We start from the raw sequence: 21,174 nt of genomic DNA, 5'->3' as shown, positions 1-21,174 counted from the left end.
AGTAAGGTCTTCAAAATATGTTCCTAGTTTTAAGCTGAATACTTTATTTTTTGTTCATCTCTAGAGCACCTACCCGGGCCGATTCCAGATAATGCTGCAAGGACTGGCTAACGACTCGAGTGTTTTCTAGAGTAATAGCTGGCCCAGAGAAATATTTTTCCACTACTTTAGTCTGAAATTAAAAGGGAGAGTGATGTGATCCTAAGTCCTTCTCAGTCTCTTATAAAATTGAGGAGAGGTGCTGTTACTTACATCATCTTCTGCAAATACAGAGAGGCTGAAGAAAGCTCCTAGGTAAGATAGTCGCTGCAGCTCCCGGCCAGTGGCAGGGCTTAAAGGCTTGGGTAACCATGAGGGCAAAGATGCAAGCTGTAAAACACCAACAAAAGGGCACTGTTTTTCCATTCACTTAAGTCTCTCTCCCCCAGCCTCCTTCCTAACAGCCAACCAAAACCCTAAAATCAGGGGGGCGAGCACATTCCCAATATATTCCCTGATATCCAACAGTAGTGCCAAGTCTAGGGTTCAGTAATACATAGTGTGGTTACAAATCCAAATTTCAAGTTAGTGCAGTGTGAGTATTAGCCAATGAAGCACAGAGGGGAATGGCTCTAACTCATACAATGCTACTGGTTGCAGTGTTTCTCTTTCTCTGCAGTGTCAGGAGGGGGGGGGGGAACTTACCAAAGAACACACAGGATGTGTTTTCCCAAACTTGATTTCACATAGCTCACCCAAAGCCTGCAAAGAAAAGCAGTACAGATCAGCATCCTTAGCCCCAAATATTTCCCCTAGGAGCTGATGTAGAGAGAATTCAGATGCTGATCCAAGAGCAGCTACAACCAAATGCTTACTCCAGGAGCCCCCATAAAACCAAAGGGTTCAACAGGACAATAATTTTCTTTGTTATTACAATTTAATAGCACAAATTGTTTCTTTGTTCTCAGTTGCACAAGAATGTCTTAGACTGAGACCAGGAGTGAGAAAGGAAAGTAAATGAAGTCTTTGTCTGCCAGACAGGCAGTCTTTTGTACTTAATATCTTAAAAGGGACTCATCTCGGCCTCCACCAATCACCCAACACTATTTAAGCTGCTGTGAGGAAATGCAGACTACCAAGTTGCTTTATCATAACATAGAAGAGTGTGTGCGTGGAAGACCCTGCCTTGGCAAGGAAGCATCACTGCAAATTTACTACTGAGCCATATTTATAGACTAGGTAATCATTTATTTATTCAGTTTTCTATACCGTTCTCTCAGAACAGTTTACATGAATTTATTCAGGTACTCAAGCATTTTCCCTGTCTGTCCCGGCAGGCTCACTATCTAATGTACCTGAGGCAATGGGGGGATTAAGTGGCTTGCCCAGGGTCACAAGGAGTAGCGTGGTATCTGATATATCTGGGAGTCTCTCACATACTCAAACAGATGTAAAATGAGAGCACACAGAACAATTGGTACCCCCCCCCCCCCCCATCAGACCTAAAAAGAAGCCAGCATCAGATCCCAGTCTTCCCTCATTAGGAAATGATAATATTTTAATATTCACAGTAACCCAATAGAATTGGGCAAAGATAATTCTTACCATAAGAGGATATTTGAAGTTGTCACTATCAAGAGAGCACTCTTTGGCAGCCAGAGCTAGTCCTTGTACTATAGGACTAAAAATCTGGAAGAAAGAAACATTTCATCAGTAAGACAAACCTCCCTACATTCCCTTACTTTCATATTACACAGTCTCCCCCCTTTCCCTGTCTCCCCCCTATTCCACAACTAGCCAAACCCATACAGTAGAGAATGACATGGTTGCTGTTACCTGCAGCTAGCCGCAGGTAACCCACTGAAACGGTGAGGGGACAACGTACACACTGCGGGTACGAGGACAAGGCCATCCACTGCCCCGTGGAGCGGTGAATGGCCTTGTCCCCGCAGTTAAGGGAGGGAACGTGCGCGGTCACCAATCGCACGCAACCCCCCTTCCTCTTTCCTACCTACCCGAATCTATCTCCCTCCCTCTCCCTTACCTTCGCGGCGCATTTTGAGTAACTTCTTCACAAAGCCGTTAGCCTGCGTGTGTAGGTGGAAGCTTCTCCTCTGATGCAACTTCCGGTTGCGTCAGAAGAGAAGCTTCTGCCCACATATGCACGCTACTGCTTGCAGGCTCCGACGGCTTTGAAGAAGTTACTCAAAATGTGCCACAAAGGTAAAGGGGAAGGAGATAGATAGATAGATTCAGGTAGGTAGGAAGGAGGGAGGGAGCCGCACGAGGGGTGCCGAAGGGCGGTGAGGTGGTGAGAGGAAAGAGTGGTGGAGAAAAGAACAAACGCTCAAGGGAAATGGGGATGACAGAGAGTGGGGAGAAGAAGCTGAAGGGAATGGGGAACAGAGAGTGGGGAGAAGACGCTGGAAAGGAAGAAGACAGAGATGCCAGACTATGGGGGAACGGAAGGAAGAAAATGGGTGCCAGACCAATTGGGGGGTAAAGGGAAAGGCACAGTAACAGAACAAATAGAAGATGCAGAGAGAAGACAGACAGTGGATGGAAGGAATTGAATGAGAAGATGGGGAAAGCAGAAACCAGACAACAAAAGGTAGAAAAAAAATTTTCTATTTATTTATTTTCTTTTTTTTTTGCTTTAGGATAAAGTAGTATATTAGTTGTATTTATAAAAATTTATAAACAAAGCCCTGCCAGCTGAACATCTGTTTCTCTAGTTCAGCAGCCAGAACTTTGATATAAGGAAGGAATAAGCTAAATATTGCAGTACTGAGGCTTGTATGGATGCTACATGGATAATAGTTGCGGGGACAGTGGTCGCGGTGACGGGGCAGTGAAAGGGACAAATTTTTTCCCCGTGTCATTCTCTACCATACAGCTGTGGTACTTAGAAATAAAGAACCCAAAAAAACAAAAAACACACAGCACCACCATAAAATCCTCTCTATAGCTTTTATGATTAGTGTTCATTGAAAGGAACACTTTGGAATCTCAGAAGATCTCTCAATATCACCCAGAGTAAGTTTAAAATACAGCTTGAAAAAAAGTAGCCTTATAGTACAAATGTCTTTCAGGGCTACTCTAATTTTTTTTTTCCACTGAAAGACGATCCCATACTCAAAGTTCCCACAATTTCTTTTAATTTTTCTTAAACATATCAGAACTCCTGCTTCAGACGTTCACTCAAGTGGATTAGAACCACTTTTATTCTTTCCAACCCATCGGAAGTTAGAAAGACTTATATGAAAGGAGCTGAGACAGCAGAATTGCATCCAATCAAAACTGAGACAACAGGTGGTATTATTGTGAAACACACCATTCAAAGCAGCACCATAAATATGTGAGTATTAGAAGAACACTAGCACTCTCTGCTATAAAGGAGAACTTCTATATGCATCGCAAGATGGAGGTTCTGGAAAATCCCTTAAGGAACAGGAACCTTAGTCTCTTAATTTCACCTTGACTAGATTTCTTTCAGCAGAGGTTGCAATTAGAAAATTTTTATTTGAAAATATCTTTATTCAGTTTTCACTGTAGGCCAGTCTCGAGGCACCCGGAAGTGCGCAGACATCGCCATGATGATATCACGCGCATGCATGACATCATTACGTCAACATCCATGCATGCGCAGAAGCCCTCCAGACGGGCCCCGAGACACCAGTAGGGGGTGCCAGCAGGGAAGAGGGCCAGAGAGAAGGAGAGGCGCTGGCACCGGCTGATTGACTACAACAGTGTTTCTCAACTACTTCAAGCTAAGTACCCCCTAAGTCTAACAAATATCATCTGAGTACCCCAACCACAGACCTCCCAACCTCCGCCCTAGGCCCACCCAAGCTCTGCCCAGATCCCACCTCCCTTTACTAATTGTAATGCAATTTTTTGCATTCATTTTTCATATACACATAATATACACAGCAGATATAAATTCTCAAAACTGACACATTTCAATCACTATGTTGAAAATTAAATCATTTTCCCTACCTTTGTTGTCTGATGACTTTATTTTTCTGTACTTTTAACTGTTTTCAGTGCCTTCTTATCCAATGACTGTTTTTCTCTTCTTCTTTTTTTCAAGTTTTTATTAGGATTTTATATACCGCCTATCAAGGTTATCTAAGCGTTTTTTTACAATCAGGTACTCAAGCATTTTCCCTCTCTGTCCCGGTGGGCTCACAATCTATCTAACGTACCTGCCTTGCTTCCATCTTTACTTTCAAAAAATCTCCAAATCAAATATTGATTTTTAACTCGGCCTCAGCCCCATCGCCTATTAGAAACTCACAGCGGGAAGCATTAAATGGACCTTCATCATCAGCCAGTTAGTGGTAATTTCATCTAAATAAATAATGTGGGGTTTTAAATCTAAATTTAAATAAACTTATTTAAATAAACATTCAATTTCAATTGCATGTGCATTTTCAAAACTACTTATCTTTTTTAGCTGAAATGACCCGGGAGAAGACCCGCTGTGAATTTCTAATAGGCGGTGGAGTTGTGGGGCTGAGACTGAGTTAAAAATCAATATTTGATTCTGAGATTTTTTGAAAGTGAATGTGGTTATAAGTACTCTGGATTTATAACTATATACAGCTAAACGTTTTCCATCAGTGTTTGGTTGCTTCCATCTTTGGCATTAACTTAACATTCAATTTTTCAGCTTTCTTCTCAAAATCTACTTTTCCATGTCTTACCTTACCTTCCTATCTCTCTCTCCTTCCTTCCCACCCACCAAGTAGTCCTTCATCTCTCTCCTTCCTTTCCCACCTTCCCAGACCGGCATCTCTCTCTACTACTACTACTACTACTACTATTATTTCTATAGCACTATCAGACTCCCCTCCTTCCCTTCCATTCCCTGGTCTGGTATCTCTCCTTTCCTTTAGTCATCTCTCCTTCCCTCCCAGTGTAACATTTCTCTCTCCCTTCCTCCTTTCTGCCCCCTGCAGTCCATCTTCCTTCCCTTCTTCCTTTTTGGCCCCCTCCCAGGCCAACATTTCTCCCTCCTTTCCACCTGTCCAACATTTCTTTCTCTCTTCCTCCTGCATGCTGCTTCTCCTCCAGTCCTACATCCCTCTCCCAACCAACTTCTCTCCATGAGTCCAACTTTTCACTCTTTGCCCTCTCCCCCCTTCACCCAAACGTGACATTTCTCTTTCCCTCCTTTCTGTCCTCCCCATCCATCTCGCCCTCACCATGAGTCCAACACTTTCTGCCTCCTGCATTCTTTCTCCTTGCCTCTTCCCTCGAGTGGCATCCCTCCTTTCACCCCCCCAATCCAACATGCTCTATCCCCATGCACCATTACTCCCTCTCCTCCACCCCATGTCCATTTCTCCCTCTCTCATCACTCTCACTCCTCCTGCAACAATTTTCTTTCCTTCCCTCCCCCCAACCCCATCCTCAGTCTGGAATATGCACCTCTCTTTGGACCACCCTTCCCTCCCTCTCTCCTTCTGTGTACTTCTGCACCAGCCCCCCCCCCCCCCCATAAAGGCCTGCATGTTTCCCCCTTCTCTCTAGCACCCTCTGGCCTCCCGGGACCAAGGCAGAGGGAACGTGCTGCTGAGGCCGATGGCAGCCTGCAAGGTTTGCTACAGCACCGGCGATCCTCTGCAGACTGCCGTAATTAGCTTTAGAGGTGAGACCGGGAGGTCAGGGGGAAGCCGGAGGATGCTAGAGAGAAGGAGGGAAACATGCAGGCTTTTGGCAAATCGGGCAGCACTAGTCAGCGCTGGCGTCATACCGCATAGGCAAGTCAACTGGCAGGCACCTGCCTCTCTTCCTCCTCAGTGTGCCGCAGCACACTTGGAATCTCAGAAGGCATCTCAGTTTGGAATCTCAGTTTGCGATTCACTACTGTAGGCAATAGTACAAAAGACATAAGAACATAAGAGCTGCCATCTCCGGATCAGACCTTAGGTCCATCAAGTCCAGCGATCCGCACACACGGAGGCCCCGCCAGGTGTATCCTGGCATAATTTTAGTCACTCATATCACTCTAAGCCTCTCATAAGGAGATGTGCATATAGTTTACCCTTAAATGTAATAACTGTTTAACCTGAATAACAAACAAAATTAACATCAGTCTTCCCCTAAATTTCCCCCATCACCCAACCATAATCCATCCCTATGAATTCACTCCATACCATCACTCTACCTTATCATCCCCCATCATTAGTCTGACTGGTCTGGTCCATGAATACAGATTAGCATAGGCTAGCATGATTAGAAAATATTTTAGAAAGATATTAAGATTATATAATTCAGAAAGTATTTTCTTAGTGAAATGTTATGTGCTTAGTAAACACATAGTGGAGGATGACCATAAGGATGAGGGCCCCTCCGGGACGTTTTGATCTGATAAGACATCCTTGGGAATTCGACTGATACCATCACAACTAGATTTACCTCACTGGTCACTTTCCTTACTGAAGTAGACAAATCTGCAGTATTAAAAGCATATTTCAGGAAAAAAGTGGCATTAATTTATGGAAAGAAGATTCAGGTGTTTCTGAATACATCCAGAGCTACCAAATTGCAGAGGAAGGCTTTTCTCACTTTAAAAAGCCGAGTAATAGCTAAGGGGGCTACGTTTTATCTTTGCTTCCCTTATAAGTGTTTGGTAACTTTTTGGGGCAACTTTCTTTTAGTCCCTCCAGACCAGCACAGAAACGGATGGGTTTACGCTCCTCTGCCAGCAGGTGGAGACTGAGACATTAACTTTTGGCTACAGTACAAGTGGGCTGTGCAATCCCTATTGCAATCAGTATTAACAAATAGCCAAGCAGAAAATAACTAGGCTGAAACAACACCATCCCAACTCCACACTCTCATGGAGAAAACAAGGAAAAAACACTGTTGGATACTGATTAGAACATGAACCTTTCAGAAACACTATTACTACTATTAATTATTTCTATAGCGCTACCAGACACACACAGTGCTATACAGATCCACAGAGTAAGAAAACAGTTCACCAGCTGAACCAAATGCCACTGCTCTTTAAACTCCCCAAACAACTAAAAATAACCAATTCCCACAGAAATACTCTTCGCAAAAAACAAAACAAAAAAAAACACTGAACAAAATGAGTAAAAGAAAGAAAATTAGCAGGAAAGGACCTAGTTTCTCCTTCTTTAATGTCCCTCCAGACTGGCACAGAAACGGATGGGACGTACCAAAGCAGCACCCATCATGGGTGGAACCCACGAAGAGCCGCCACAAGAACACGCTCATCGAACACCACATCCCAACGTGCCTGAACGTCCACATGGTAGTGTCGAACAAAGGAATGGAGAGAAGACCAAACTGCAACTTTACAGATATCCACCGGAGATACAAGAGAAGATTAAGCCCACGACGCAGCTTGACCCTGAGTGGAATAAGCTTTGAGAAATTCTGGAACAGGCTTCTTTTGGAGAGCGTACACCGAAGCGATAGCCTCCTTGATCCAGCAAGCAATGGTAGCCTTGAAGCACCGTCCCTCTTACAAGGGCCCGTTAAGAGGACAAAATAATGGACTGACTTAAGGAACTCCTGGGTCTGCTGAACTCAAGAGTGAAGGACTCCATGGACATCTAACTTGCGCAACTGTCTCTGCTCCAATGAGCCTTCCCAACTACCCAAGACTGGGAGGACAATGGACTGGTTGACATGAAACGGCAAGACCACCTTTGGAAGAAAGGAGATAACCAGCCACAGCATTACCCGCTCCCTAGAAAATTCCAGGAAGGGAGGCCTACACGAAAAGGCCTGCAGTTCTGAAACATGTCTCATGGAAGTAATGGCCACCAAAAACACCACCTTAAGAGTAAGGTCCTTCAACGTACAGGTGGCAAGAGGCACAAACGGAGGACGCACGAGCACGGAGAGAACTAGATTGAGTCCCAGGCAGGAACTGACAGCCAAACTAGTGGCTGGAGCAATTTTGCAGCTTTCAAGAATCGAATCACATCCAGAGAAGAGGCCAAGCGCTTACTACACAACAGGCCGCGAAAGGAAGACAAAACGACAATCTGCACCCAAAGGAAGGACCAGGCAAGGCCTTGCTCCAGGCCATCCTGCAGAAACTCCATGACATCAGGCAAAGCAGCTCTAAGGGGAACCATGCCACGTGTAGATCACCACTCTTCATAAAGACGCCAAGCAGACATAAGCCCGAGAGGTGGAAAGTCTCCAAGATCCTAAGAGAGCGGAGATCACCTTATCCAAATAACTGTTCTTCTTTAGGCGAGCCGTTCAAGAGCCAAGTCGTAAGACAAAAGGGACCTGGATCGAACATTGAAATGGGACCCTGAGTCAGAAGATCAGACGAGAGGGGCAGCAGGAGAGGATATGCCACCAGCACACAAACCAGATCTGCATAACATGAGCGTCAGGGCAAAAATATATAGTTTTCTTATATTACTTTTGTAATTAAGGGAAATGTAAATTTCAAAAATGCAAAAAAGAAAAAACAAACAAAACCCTCACCAGAAAAGGATGTAGGAGTCATCAATGACCCTCTGCTCAGTGTGCAGTGGCAGCTAAGAAAGTAAACAGAATATTAGGAATTATCAGGAAAGGAATGGAATGCAAAAAATGAAAATGTTTTAATGCCTTCCTACAACACCGACATAAGCATGCCTTCCGCGCATGAACCCTCACTATGCATCTTCTCACCTTCATGGTCAGACTAGTTCATAGCCCTGTTTCCTTCCATTGTTCCTCATTCTCCTTCCACCTTAATGGCTTCTGCACTCTTCCTGCTCCTGATACTGACTTTCTCCTACCTCTCCCTTTACCCCAAACCACTGAACTCAACACTATACCATTTACTTTTTGAACCCATTACTTCGCCCTCCCTTTTGTTCACAACCCTCTTCTCAGTCTTAAAACTTCCACCACTTTCTCCCTTTCATTCAGCCATCCCCATTCTCCCTGCGAGCATTTCACCTCTGATGCAACAGACCCCCCCCCCCACCTCTTTGATTCCCCCCTCTCTCTCTCACACTCATCTTGCTTCTTCTTTTGCTCTATGCTGGGGATATCAACTCCAATCCTGATCCTCCCAACCAACTCTCACCCTATTCATGCGGATCATACTGCAATGTCACCAATCGTATTTCCATCCCCCTCCTTCCTCCCCCTCTTCCCTGCTCTTCTCATGTATCCTGTGGAATGTCCACTCTGTCTACGCGCACTGACTGAGACCTGGATCTGCCTAGATGACTACTTCAGCTGCTGTCCTGTGTCATGAAGGCTACCTGTTCTCCCATATGCCTCACATGGTTGATTATGGAGGTGGCGTTGGGCTACTTGCTCCCACCCTCTTGCAGATTTCAACCCCTTCCTTCCATCTAAGTCTCACCACTTCTCTTCCTTTGAAGCCTATTCTATCTATCTTTTTGCACCTCTGACCCTCTGCAAAGCTGTCATTTTCCAACCCCCTGATAAGTCCCTCTTTTCCCGATTCCTGGCTTTCCCTCTTTCTTGAACATCCATCTCCCTCCCTCATCCTTGGTGATTTCAACATTCATGCTAACAATCCTTCTGACTCTTATGCTTCTAAGCTTCTAGCCCTAACATCCTCATTTGATCTTCAGCTGTGCTCCACTACCCTTACCCACCAGAATGACCACTGCCTTCATCTTGTCTTCTTCTCCAACTGCTCTATCACAAATTTCTCCATGGCAGTCCTTCCCCTCTCTGACCTCATCTGATAACATTCACAATCCATCACTCTCATCCCCGGTTGATCTCCACCTGTACATTTAGGAATCTTCAGGCCTTAGATCCAAACACTCTCTCTGCCTCCGTTCTACCACTATGTTAACATAAGACGGTTAATGAGGCTATCTCGTCCTATAATACCATTCTCTTCTAAAACCCCTTGCTCTCCCTACCACATGCTCTAAGGTGCCCCAAACCCCAGTCCTGGCTAAACTCCAAAATCCTTTATTTACACTCCTATGCAAGGTCTGCTTAACAGTTCTGGCTCAAATCCCATACTCATGCCGACTTCATTTATTTCAAATTCCTTCTAACCTTCTTCCAATCCACTCTCTCAATTGCCAAACAAGATTACTACACCTGCCTGACTGACTCTCTCGGCTCTAATCCTTGCTGCCTCTTTGCCACACTGAATTCCTTACTCAAGGTCTCCCCACCTCTAACCCCTCTGTCACTCTCTTCCCAAACTATGGTTAAGTACTTCTACAAGGTTCACAAAATTAACCTTGAATTCTCAACCAAACCACTTCTCCCAGCCCGCTCTACCAACCCCCTCCCCCTTGACACCTTATCTTCCTTACTGAAATTACTGGAGGAGGAAACTGCATATTTTCTTTCCTCCTCCAAACTCATCACCTGTTCCTCTAATCCCATCCCAGTTCATCTACTTACCACTATCTCTCCTATTGTCATCCTTAATATCTGCCATATCCTCAACCTATTATTCTCCACCACAACTGTGCCCAATGCCTTCAAACATGCCATTGTTACACCACTCCTCAAAAAACCCTCACTGGACCTGACCTGCCCTTCCAACTATCGCCGTGTCTCCCTCCTCCCCTTCTTATCCAAGCTATTTGAACATGCTGTTTACCGCCATTGTCTTGACTTTCTTTCATCTCAAGCTATCCTTGACCCACTTCAATTGGGCTTTTGCCCTCTTCATTCTACAGAAACTGCCCTTACGAAAGTCTCCAATGACCTGCCCTGGCCAAATCCAAAGGCCTCTACTCTGGATTCATCCTTCTTGATTTATCCGCAGCTTTTGACACGGTAAATCAACACCTCTATCGATACACTGTCCTCAATTGGATTTCAGGGCTCTGCTATCTCATGGTTTTCTTCCTGTCTTTCCCATCCGCACCTTCAGCGTATGCTGTGGTGGATCCTCTTCCACCTATATCCCGCTGTCGGTATACCTCAGGCCTCTGTCCTGGGACAAGTTCTGTTTTCTATCTACACTTCTTCCCTTGGTGCTCTAATCTCCTCCCATTGCATTCAGTATCTCTATGCCAACGACTCAGAGATCTCTCTCTGAAACCTTGACATATATTCAATCTCTGGTTTCAACATGCTTGTCTGAGACTGCTAACTGGATGTCTCGACACCATCTAAAATTAAACATGGCCAAGACTGAGATTTTTATCTTTACACCTAAATCTGTCTCTCCTCTTCCCCTGTTCTCTATTTCTGTGAACAATGCCCTCATCCTCCTTGTCTCATAAGCTCGCAACCTCGGGGTAATCTTTGACTCATCTCTCTCCTCTTCACATATCCAACAGACTGCCAAAACCTGTTCTTTCTTTCTCTACAATATCACTAAAAATCAGATCCTTCCTTTCTGAGTGCAAGTTCAAGTTTATTAATTTTAATATACCGACCATCGAAGAACACCTGGCCGGTTCACAATGTTAAAAAAAAAAAATAAAAAGTTAAAATTAAATTATTGAGAAGTGTAAACATTAAATGGACAAATTACAAGAACCTCTTCCATACCCTCATCACCTCTCACCTAGGCTACTGCAACCTGCTTCTCACTGGCCTTCTGCTAAACAATCTCTCTCTCTTTCAACCTGTTCAGAACTCTGCTGCATGCCTCATATTCTGCTAACATCATTATGCCTACATTTCCTCTCTCCTAAGGTCACTTCATTGGCTCCCTATAAGTTTCCTTATACAGTTCAAAATCTTCTTAATGATCTACCAGTGTATTTGCTCCACAGTTCCTCAGTATCTCTCCTTTCTCATTCTCTCCCCACACTCCACTCATCAGGTAAGTCTTTCTTATCTGTACCCCTCTCCTCTATGGCCAATTCCAAACTCAATCCCTTCTACTTTTCTGCAAAGTATGCCTGGAACAAACTGCCTGACTTAGTACGTCAAGCTCTGTCTCATGCTGTATTCAAATGCAGACTCAAAGCCCACTTCTTTGAAGCTGCTTTCAATTTCAAACTCCAAACTACCTACTAAGCACCAATATCTGAAATTCCCCTACCTGAGCACTGTGCTTAGATGCACCTTCTTATCCAGTTTGTCTGTCTTGACTAGATTGTAAGCTCTTTTGAGCAGAGACTGGATGTACAGCACAATGTTTGACTAGTAGAACTATAGAAATGATAAGTAGTAGTAGTATTGCTCTATGGTGCAACTGCACCTCAAACACAGTGTGCAATTCTGGCCAATGCATCTTTAAAGATATGGCAAAATTAGGAAAAATATAGAGAAGGGCCAAATGTGAATCGCTTGTTTACTCTTTCCAAAAATACTAGGACTAGGGGACATGCAATGAAGCTAGTAAGTAGTAAATTTAAAACAAACTGGAGAAAATATTTTTCACTCAACAAGTAATTAAACTCTGAAATTAGTTGCCAGAGAATTTGGCAAAAGCAGTCAGCTTAGCAGGGTTAAACCCCCCCTCCCCCCCAAGGTTTGGTTAATTTCCTAAAGCATTATTAAGATGGACTTGGGAAAATCAACTGCTTTTTTTTCTACGGTAAGCAGCATAAAATTTGTTTTACTCTTTTGGAATATTGCCAGGTACTTGTGATCTCAATTGGCCACTGCTGGAAACACAATACTGGGCCTGATGGACCTTCAGTCTGTCCCAATATAAAACATTTGTGTTCTTATGATCTAATGGGGTGAACTTCGTATGGAGGAAAAACACTGGTGTGAAAATAAACCCACACACACATATAAGACCAGGGATCCATTTCTATGTGAGGAGTTTCAGATTCTGTGGGAAAAATGCTCGAGTACCTGAATCTACACCACTTAGTTATAAGTGGTATATAAATACAAAAAAATAAAATAATGTACACACATGAAGTACAGAGGGGTTGAAAAGAAATCCATGAGCTATGCTCTGCATACTTTCTCTATACTTTTTTTTAACATTCAGTTTTTTGCTAGTACAGTCCTAGCTGCTGGAACATTTGTTTGGAGACCGATTTCACCACATTCTCAAGCAACAAATTCCACACAACGTGTAATTAACACTGGACTTTGTTGCCGGAGAACATGATGAAATCAGTAAGCTTTGCATGATTTAAAAAAAGGTTTGGATAATTTTCTATTCCATAGGCCATTATTGAGATGGCTTGGGGAAATCTACTGCTTATTTGTAGGATGAACAGCGTAAAATTTGTGTTACTGCTTGGGATTTAGCTAGGTACTTGGGACCTGGGTTGGCCACTGTTGGAAACAGGATACTGGGCTTGATGGACCTTCAGTCTGTTCCAGTATGGCAATTCATATGCTCTTAAGAAGATACAGATCTCTCTGGTTCCATATGCTGGCATACTTCTATCTGAAACAGTGTTCACTCAATTACTCTACTAATCAAACACAAACATGCAATACCCATTATATTATCACCCAATATAGCCTCTCACCTGCTTAAACACTTCTTCATCCTGATGGGTTGTTCTAACAAGTTCTTGAATGAATCCAAATGGAAGGTTCCTGCAAAGCATATAAGGTACTAGGAGAGACTGCTGTTGCACTGACCTGTATGCACAGAGAAAACAAAGTAATCCATGTTAAAGAGCATGGGCATCTAGGCAAAATTTGTAAATGTACCATTATAGTCAGGATTGACAGTGCCACAAATAGCTTATGCTCGCAGAACAAAGTCAACCTGTACACATTGTAGCATGATAAAAAATTTCTACTATTCAAAAAAGGAATAGGTCAAAAGAGCCCTTCACTGCAACACAGGCACTTTATCTATATGTCAGCTATCGAGTCCCAGGACAGTGTGTATATATATCTGCTCACAGAGAACAAAGGGTCCCAAACCTGCTGACCCAAGTAATGAGGGTAGACAGGCCATAGTTTCCTGCTACAGAATGGCAGTTTCCACCCATACTACTCACCTTTTTCTCTTTTCAGTTCTAGCCCAAAGAGCTAGCAAAGTTATCTCCTACCCCAACCTTTAAATGAAACACAAGCCACACCAACCTTCCTAAATATTTCAAAAGCCATTGCCACTGAAGTGCATACATGCACCAAATCCCTGCATGCCATCCTTTTCTTCCTGACTCCTTTAATCTGTCACAACAAATGAAATAAACCATCTAAATGCATACAGATTTCCTGAAAAAACACCACCAGTCAGAAAGACTTACCTGGGCTGGGTGAGAGCACCCTGTAATACTAGAGCAGCATGGGAAATACACTGTGACCGGATGTTGCTCAGCAGTTGGCTAACAGCTGGCTGGCTGCACATCTAATGAAGTTGAGAAAGCAAATATTTATAACAAAGACCTCAAAGAAAAAGAATGCTAACCAATAAAAATGACATATGAACACGTGGCTAAGATATGTGTGAGAGTTCAAGAAACAAAGCAAGAGCACCAAAACATGATCAGCGTCTTGTGACATTTATTATATGCAAAGGCGCCAGCACTGCCCAGACATCAGAGTTGCAGGGGAAAGCAGGAAGTAAGGCTGTGTCTCCTCAGCCACTGCTCATGCTCCCCCTGCAGCCTACTGGTCAGGCATTCCTTAGACCAGTGTTTCTCAACACGCGGTACGCAGATCACCTATTGGAGGTACGCGACCTGGCTGCCGGCGGCAATTCCTGCCTGCCCCTTGCTGAAGCTGCCACCGGGGAACCTTCCCTGTCTTCCTGAATGCCCGCCCACTGCAATACCCCTCACCACTGAAGCCGACCCTGCCACCTCGCCGGAGCCAAAACACTCCATTAGCAGAATCCAGCAGCAACTCCATGCAGGAATGGGCCAGGGCGCGTTCAGCAACTCACACGCTGCCAGCCCACAAGCCTTCCCCCCAATGTTAATTCTGACGTCGGAGAGAAGATTCCAGGCCATCCAATTGCTGCCTGACTGGCCCAGAACCTTCCTGACATCAGAATTGATGTGGGGAAGGGGGAAGGCTTGGGAGCCAGCCACGTGCATGTGAGTCGCTGCATGCGCCCTGGCCCGTCCCTGCGTGGAGTTGCTGCTGGATGCTGCTGATGGAGCAAGTCGGCTCCGGCGAGGTGGCAGGGTCAGCTTCTAGGGTTGGAGGGTGCAGCAGGTGGACAGAAAGGGAGGCAAGAAGGGATCCCCTGTGGCGCCTATGGCTTCTATGGACAGGTCGGCTTTGGGAGGGGAGGGGCCATAATCTCGACACAGAAGGAAAGGACATGGCATGAACATGGGGGCACTAATCTGGGACATAGGAGGGAGGGAACAGAAAGGGAGAATTGATGGACATGAGAGTGTGAGTGAGAGATGGTGCATATGGGGAAAGGAAGAAAGGAAAATTGAGAGAGAGAGGAATAGAAGGATGAGAGGGAAAAATGTTGGATATGATGATGGAGAGGGCAGATTGAAGGGGATACAAGAGGGAGGAATGTTGGACATAGTGATGGAGGGAGAAATGTGGCATTCTGCTGGTGAGGGGTGAAGCTGGTGGGCAGTGGTAAAAAATACTGCATATGTTCCGTGGAATGAGGAAGGGAGAAATGTTGGATGTGGCAGTAGAGGGGGTGGGAGAGATGCTTTGATCTCTCAAGACAGGACAATGAGAGAGAGAGGGGCAGGGCTGGGGCAGGACTGGGATACTCGGTTGATATTTGTTAGGCTTAGGGGGTACTTGGCTTAAAGAAATTGATAAACACTGCCTTAGACAATCAATAAGCTGCAAAGAAGGCAGGACCAGTGGCTTAGGAGACTCCATTCCAAGGATGAAGGTGGTGGTTGCACGGCTGATGCGGTGTGCAGCTGGTGGGACAGCCCCGTCGGAGATGGCTGACTGCTGGATCCTCTTTCTCTCCCTGGCCTGTGGCCTCTGCGGAAATCTAATATCAGTATCTAATAACTGACTAATTTATTTTATTTTATTAATTTTAATCTAATTAATCAATTTTTAATTTGTTTAATTTATAATTAACTATTATTTTATTTTTAAGGTAATTTTTGTTATCATCCTCACTGAATTCTTGTTAGGATATACATATCTTGTCTCTATCTTTCCTATCTTCAATGGAGTTCCTTTCATTAATCAATTGTTGCATTGTAAACCGTTTAGGCCAGTAAAATGCTGGAGCAGTATATCAAATCTTAATAAACGAACAAACATTGGTCCATCCTTAGCCAGCTAATAGGATGCAGGAGAAAGCAGAACAGAAGGTTGATGTCTCCTAAGCCAGTGTTATTCAACCACCGGTCCATGGACCGGTGCCGGTCTGCAGAAATTTCTTGACGGTCCGCAGGGCCAGCACGTGTATCAGGCCCCAGACAGTGCTCTACAGCCGCCGGTCCATGTCTTCGGGCCGGCTCCCTCTTCCTCAGTGCTGTAGTGCACAAAGAGGCTCCCATGCGCGTCCTGCACCTGAACCGGAAGCCTTCACTCTGATGTTGCAACGCCAGAGGGAAGGCTTCCAGATGAGGCGCGGAGATGGGGGGGTCTGGTCCACAACTTAGCCCAGTGTTCTTCAACTGCCGATTCACGGACCGGTGTCGGTTCACAAAATAATTATTTTATTTCCACCGGTCCATAGGTGTCAAAAGATTGAAGAACACTGTCCTAAGCAACTGGTCTTACCTCACCTCTGCAGCTATTGGCTAGCTAAGTAATAGCTGAGCAATAGGCTCATAGCAGGGAGCAGAGGAGAACAGCAGGGAGGTCAGAGAGGCTTCCTGCCTTTGGTCTACCACAGAGAGGGGAAGAGGTAGGATTACCAGATGTCCGAATAACCCAGCATGTCCTCTTTTTAGAGGACTATCCAGGTGTCCGGACAGGTTTTCAAAACCCATCACTTTGTCCAGGTTTTGAAAACCATTGAGCTTGGGGCCACATCTGGAAGGCATCTGTGCATGCACAGATGCCCTCCAGAGGCAGCCTCAAAGAGATGAAGTTTGTATGTGGCCGGGGTTGTGGAGCGGAATAGGGTAGGGCTATGAGTGGAATAGGGTGGGATGGAGCGGGATCATGGGTGGAAATGGGGCAGTCCTCTTTTTTGAGGACAAAATCTGACAACCCTAGAGAGAGGTGCTAAGGGAGGCGCTGGAAAAGGAACGAGAAAGTAATAGAGAAGCAGGGAAAGGAAAGAGTAGACACAGGCTGTGAGAGGAAAAGAGGCTAAGGGATCAGATATGGACTGTGAAAGGGAGAACAGAGCTGAAGTGAATGTAAGCTGGGGGGGCATGAGCTATGATACAAAGAGAAGTGGGTGAGGGATGGGCTAAAGAAAGAAACAGATGAAGATTGGGAGAGGAATTGTGTAAGAGGAGGCGGTGGCAGATAGGGAAGATTGACTGAGAAAAGGTTTTGAAAAGAGATCAGGCTGCAGGGAAGAAGCACTAAGGGGTAAAGAAAGGGATGGAAGTGGCAGAAAGGTTAAGACTAGATAGAAAAAAAAAAGAATAAGCAACAAGATAATGTTAAGACTTTTATGCTCATTATTCAAATCTATCAGCTGCTCCTCCCACAACTGAGTGAGCCCAAGAATCACTGGGTGGGAGATATATTACTGCAAAATTAGGCTGGTACATTTTGGATAGCTGCTGGTATCTGCTCTTTTCTTCCAACCTTACAGGCACTAGGGATAGATAAGGTATTTTAATAGAAAGATGGGAAATGGGAGAAGGCTGTGGAAGGATGAAATTTTAAAACTTACTTTCTCTTGGCAGCTCTGATATTGAGAGCAGCTGTGGTCAGAGATTGAACAAAGAGTGAGTGGAGAGTAGAACGGTTCCCATCCCTCACAAAAATTAAAGATATTGTTCCCCCATTATATTCCACAGAGCAGAAATGGTGGAGGCACTGGGCTATGTGAACCTAAAGAAGTAGCATGGCAGCAGAAAGAGGTAGCAGGAGACCATTGGTAGTATTGAGGATGGGGGAGAAGGGATATGCTGTCTTACAAACTGTGTGTTTCCTAGTTTGGCTCCCTTGCTTTCTTCTTGTGTAACTGCTGAATCCTTGATCCCCTCTTTACTCTTGGTAAAACTCTGCAACCACCTCCCAGGTCTCAACAGCTCTTTGAGCTGGATGCTTGCTCCTTGGCTACTGGAACAATTTTCAGAAGGCAGCCCAGAACACAGTGGCTTAGTATGAGTGCGTGCTCCTATGCCCCAGTCTGCTAGAACATGTTCTCCCACTCAGCATGTAATCTTTGAGGTTTCAAATTATGATCCTTGCTGGGCTTCCAAAGCTCAGGGTCAACATGTGGACTCTGCAGGCAAAAAAGTGGCCATTGGTCTGGAATCTGTGAAAGCCAAGGTATGTGCTGAGTGCAAAAGAGGATGAGAAACCAGTCCCAGAAAATAGGAAAGTGCCTGGAGCCAAGGAGAGCAGAGCAAGGAAATGATCCAAGACTGTGGTCAATGGGAAGTCACAAACTGAAGAGGAATTAAATCTGCAAACAAAAGGAAGTCTCACCAGTACAGGAGAGTGAGAAATAGAAGTTGCTTACCTGTAACGGTAGTTCTCCTTGGACAGATGGATCTTACAGCCACACATGAAGGTGACGTCCCCGTGACGGAGCCGACCCGGCAGTCTAAAAGCTGCAAAGCTAAAGAGCTTTGTGCATGTGCCAGCCCTCCCGCCCTAAAGTATCCCACCTGGCCCCTATATAAGCACACCCCCAACCGGCAAACACAGTTAGGTACAAAGCTGGCGGCAACCATAGGGGAGGCTGGGCGGGATTGTGTGGCTGTAAGATCCATCTGTCCAAGGAGAACTACCGTTACAGGTAAGCAACTTCTATTTCTCCCTGGACAGGGATCTTACAGCCACACATGAAGGTGCCTCCCGAGCTGAAGGTAACAGAATAACAACATGCTATTATAATAATAATAAAGATCTGTTACCTGAGACGGAGAGGAGGAGGGAAGTTGACGCCTCATAAAGCCGCTTGCAGGACCGTAGAACCCAGTGATGCATCTGCGCCGGATTCCACATCAAGGTAGTAGTGCTTGGCAAAGGTATGAATCCTGGACCAGGTAGCCGCTCGACAGATCTCTTGGAGAGGCGCGAGGCGAAGGTTAGCCCAGGTGGTAGCCATAGCTCGGAGGTCATGAGCCGTGAAGAGCAGGCCCGGGGGCGGAGGCGTAACAGTACGCAATGAGCTGGGTAATCCAAGAGGATAATGTCAACTTCGAAACCGGTCTAGGAGAGGAAGTCGGACGGAAGGAGAGGAACAACTGAGACGGGCGCTGAGGAGTCGCAGTTCTGTCCAAAAAGAGGCAGAGAGCTCTGGCACAATCCAGTGTGTGGAGTCGTTCGGCCTCTGGCGAAGGGTGAGGGGGCGGATGAAAAGTAGGCAGCACAATGGATTGGTTCAAATGGAAGGCCGAGACTACTTTGGGCAGGAATTTAGGATTAGTCCGTAACAGCACTTTGTCATGAAGAAATTGGGTATAGGGACTAGAGGATACCAAAGCATGGAGTTCTCCAATTCGGCGAGCCGAGGTAATAGCTACCAGGAATAGAGTCTTCCAGGTAAGGAATTTGAGTGGTACAACAGAGAGAGGTTCAAATGGGGGAGCCATGAGAGCCTGCAGCACGAGGTTGAGATCCCAGACCAGCACTGGAGGTCGGAGAGGAGGATGCAGACGAAGAAGACCCTTGAAGAAGCGCTTGACCACAGGATGGCGCACCAGAGAGACCGCGTCCACAGGGTCGTGGTACACTGAGATGGCCACCAGATGAAGGCGAATGGAGGTGTAGGATAATCCGCAGACTTGCAAAGAGGTAAGGTAGCGGAGGACCTGAGCCAAGGGCGAGGTGCTGGGGTGAACAAGACGGGTGGAGCACCAGCGCTGGAAACGGGCCAACTTGGCGGAGTAGGAGCGTTGAGTCGCAGGAGCTCTGGAGGCAAGAAGGATTTGCAGGACCTCCGGAGGGAAGGCAGAGTCCACGGTCAGCATGGGAGCAGTAGCCAGGCTGTCAATTTGAGAGACGGAAGATTGGGGTGTAGCAACTGGCCGTCGTGTCGTATGAGAAGATCCGGGAACTGCGGGAGAATCCAAGGAGCCTGAGAAGCCCGGTTGAGGAGGACGGGGAACCAGGCTTGACGCGGCCAATACGGTGATGAGGATCAGGGAGGCATTTTCTGCGATGGCCTTTTTTGAAGTCTTCGAAGTTGGAGAGGACGGCATTAAAAGCCTCCTGCGTGGGCACCGGTAAGGTCTCGACCAGTTTTCTCATATCCTCCATGTTAGAATAGAGTGTAGAAGAACCCTTCTATTGGGTGTAGAAGAACTGATTGATGGCAATTCGCCCAGACAGCATGGAATTTTGGTATGCTCGTTTACCCATGGAGTCCACGATGCGCATCTCGCGGACTGGTGGAGTAGATGCGAAGTCTTTGGAGGACTTGGATTTCTGCAAGGCAGAGCGGACAACCAGGGACTGGTGAGGGAGTTGAGTTTTGCCAAACCCCGCTACATCCTGAATCTCGTATTTATGTTCCAAACTGCGTTTCGTGACCCGGGACGAGTAGAGGGTGTTCCAGATTGCTTTCTGAGAATCAGCCAGAGTAGCATGAAGGAGCAAAGAGACCACTTCTTTTGGAATATGAAGATACTTAAGCACCTGAAGCCGCTGTTCCCAGGGGTCCGGCTGGGCCGTGGTGGTCAATTGTAAAGAAGACGCCATCTTGGATAGGAAGCGTGGGTAGGAGGTGTCTTCCGGAGGTGATGCCCTATCCCGCTCAGAAGGAGTATCCTCATGAGCCAGAGAAGAGAGCAGAGGATCCATCTGCAGATCAGGTGAGGGAGAGCGCGAGGAGGAAGCATAGTAGGATTCCAGCTCCGCCGCCATAAAAGAGGTAGTGGAGACAGAGTCAGAGAGATGGGCATCATGCTGGACCAGATGAGGTGCGGATGTAAGCTGAGTGCCCTGTTCAATAGGCTGAGCGGAGAGGAGCGGAGGAGATGCAGAAAGCGGTTGTTGTTGCTGAAAGAGCTGGAACTGCTTGAAAAGTTGAAAAAGTGCAGGCTGCATCAGAGGCTGAGACTGGTGAGAGAGCTGGGTCCTGGGTTGGAGCAGCAGCAGCAGACAGTGTAGGAGGAGAGCCCGAGGAGGAGGAACTAGAGGAAATAAGATGTTTAGCTTTCCTCTTCAGTGTCCTGGGTGGGCTGGCTGAAGCAGAGTGCAGATGCCGGTCTGGGGAGGCAGAACGCTGGGCTGCAGGCTCTGTATTCGAAGGAGCACGGTGCCGATGGCTGG

General features: G+C 45.9%; 1 protein-coding gene across 4 annotated transcripts in view; it reads right to left on the bottom strand.

Moving 5' to 3' along the window:
- UBE4B (ubiquitination factor E4B) overlaps positions 1-21,174 on the bottom strand; it is a 137,310-nt gene that overhangs the window by 32,585 nt on the left and 83,551 nt on the right. For all 4 annotated transcript variants that reach the window (XM_033921512.1, XM_033921510.1, XM_033921511.1 and 1 more), the window contains 6 exons: positions 14,118-14,218; positions 13,383-13,497; positions 1,585-1,668; positions 685-741; positions 253-369; positions 74-172 (listed from right to left, as the gene is read on the bottom strand). In XM_033921512.1, the coding sequence (XP_033777403.1) occupies positions 74-172; positions 253-369; positions 685-741; positions 1,585-1,668; positions 13,383-13,497; positions 14,118-14,218 (573 nt within the window). The remainder of the gene's footprint in view (positions 1-73; positions 173-252; positions 370-684; positions 742-1,584; positions 1,669-13,382; positions 13,498-14,117; positions 14,219-21,174) is intronic.

The sequence above is a fragment of the Geotrypetes seraphini genome, chromosome 15 (assembly GCF_902459505.1).
Source record: "Geotrypetes seraphini chromosome 15, aGeoSer1.1, whole genome shotgun sequence".
NCBI lineage: Eukaryota > Metazoa > Chordata > Amphibia > Gymnophiona > Dermophiidae > Geotrypetes > Geotrypetes seraphini.
Note: the sequence above shows the minus strand (reverse complement) of the source record. Positions and strands in the feature narration are given on the sequence as shown.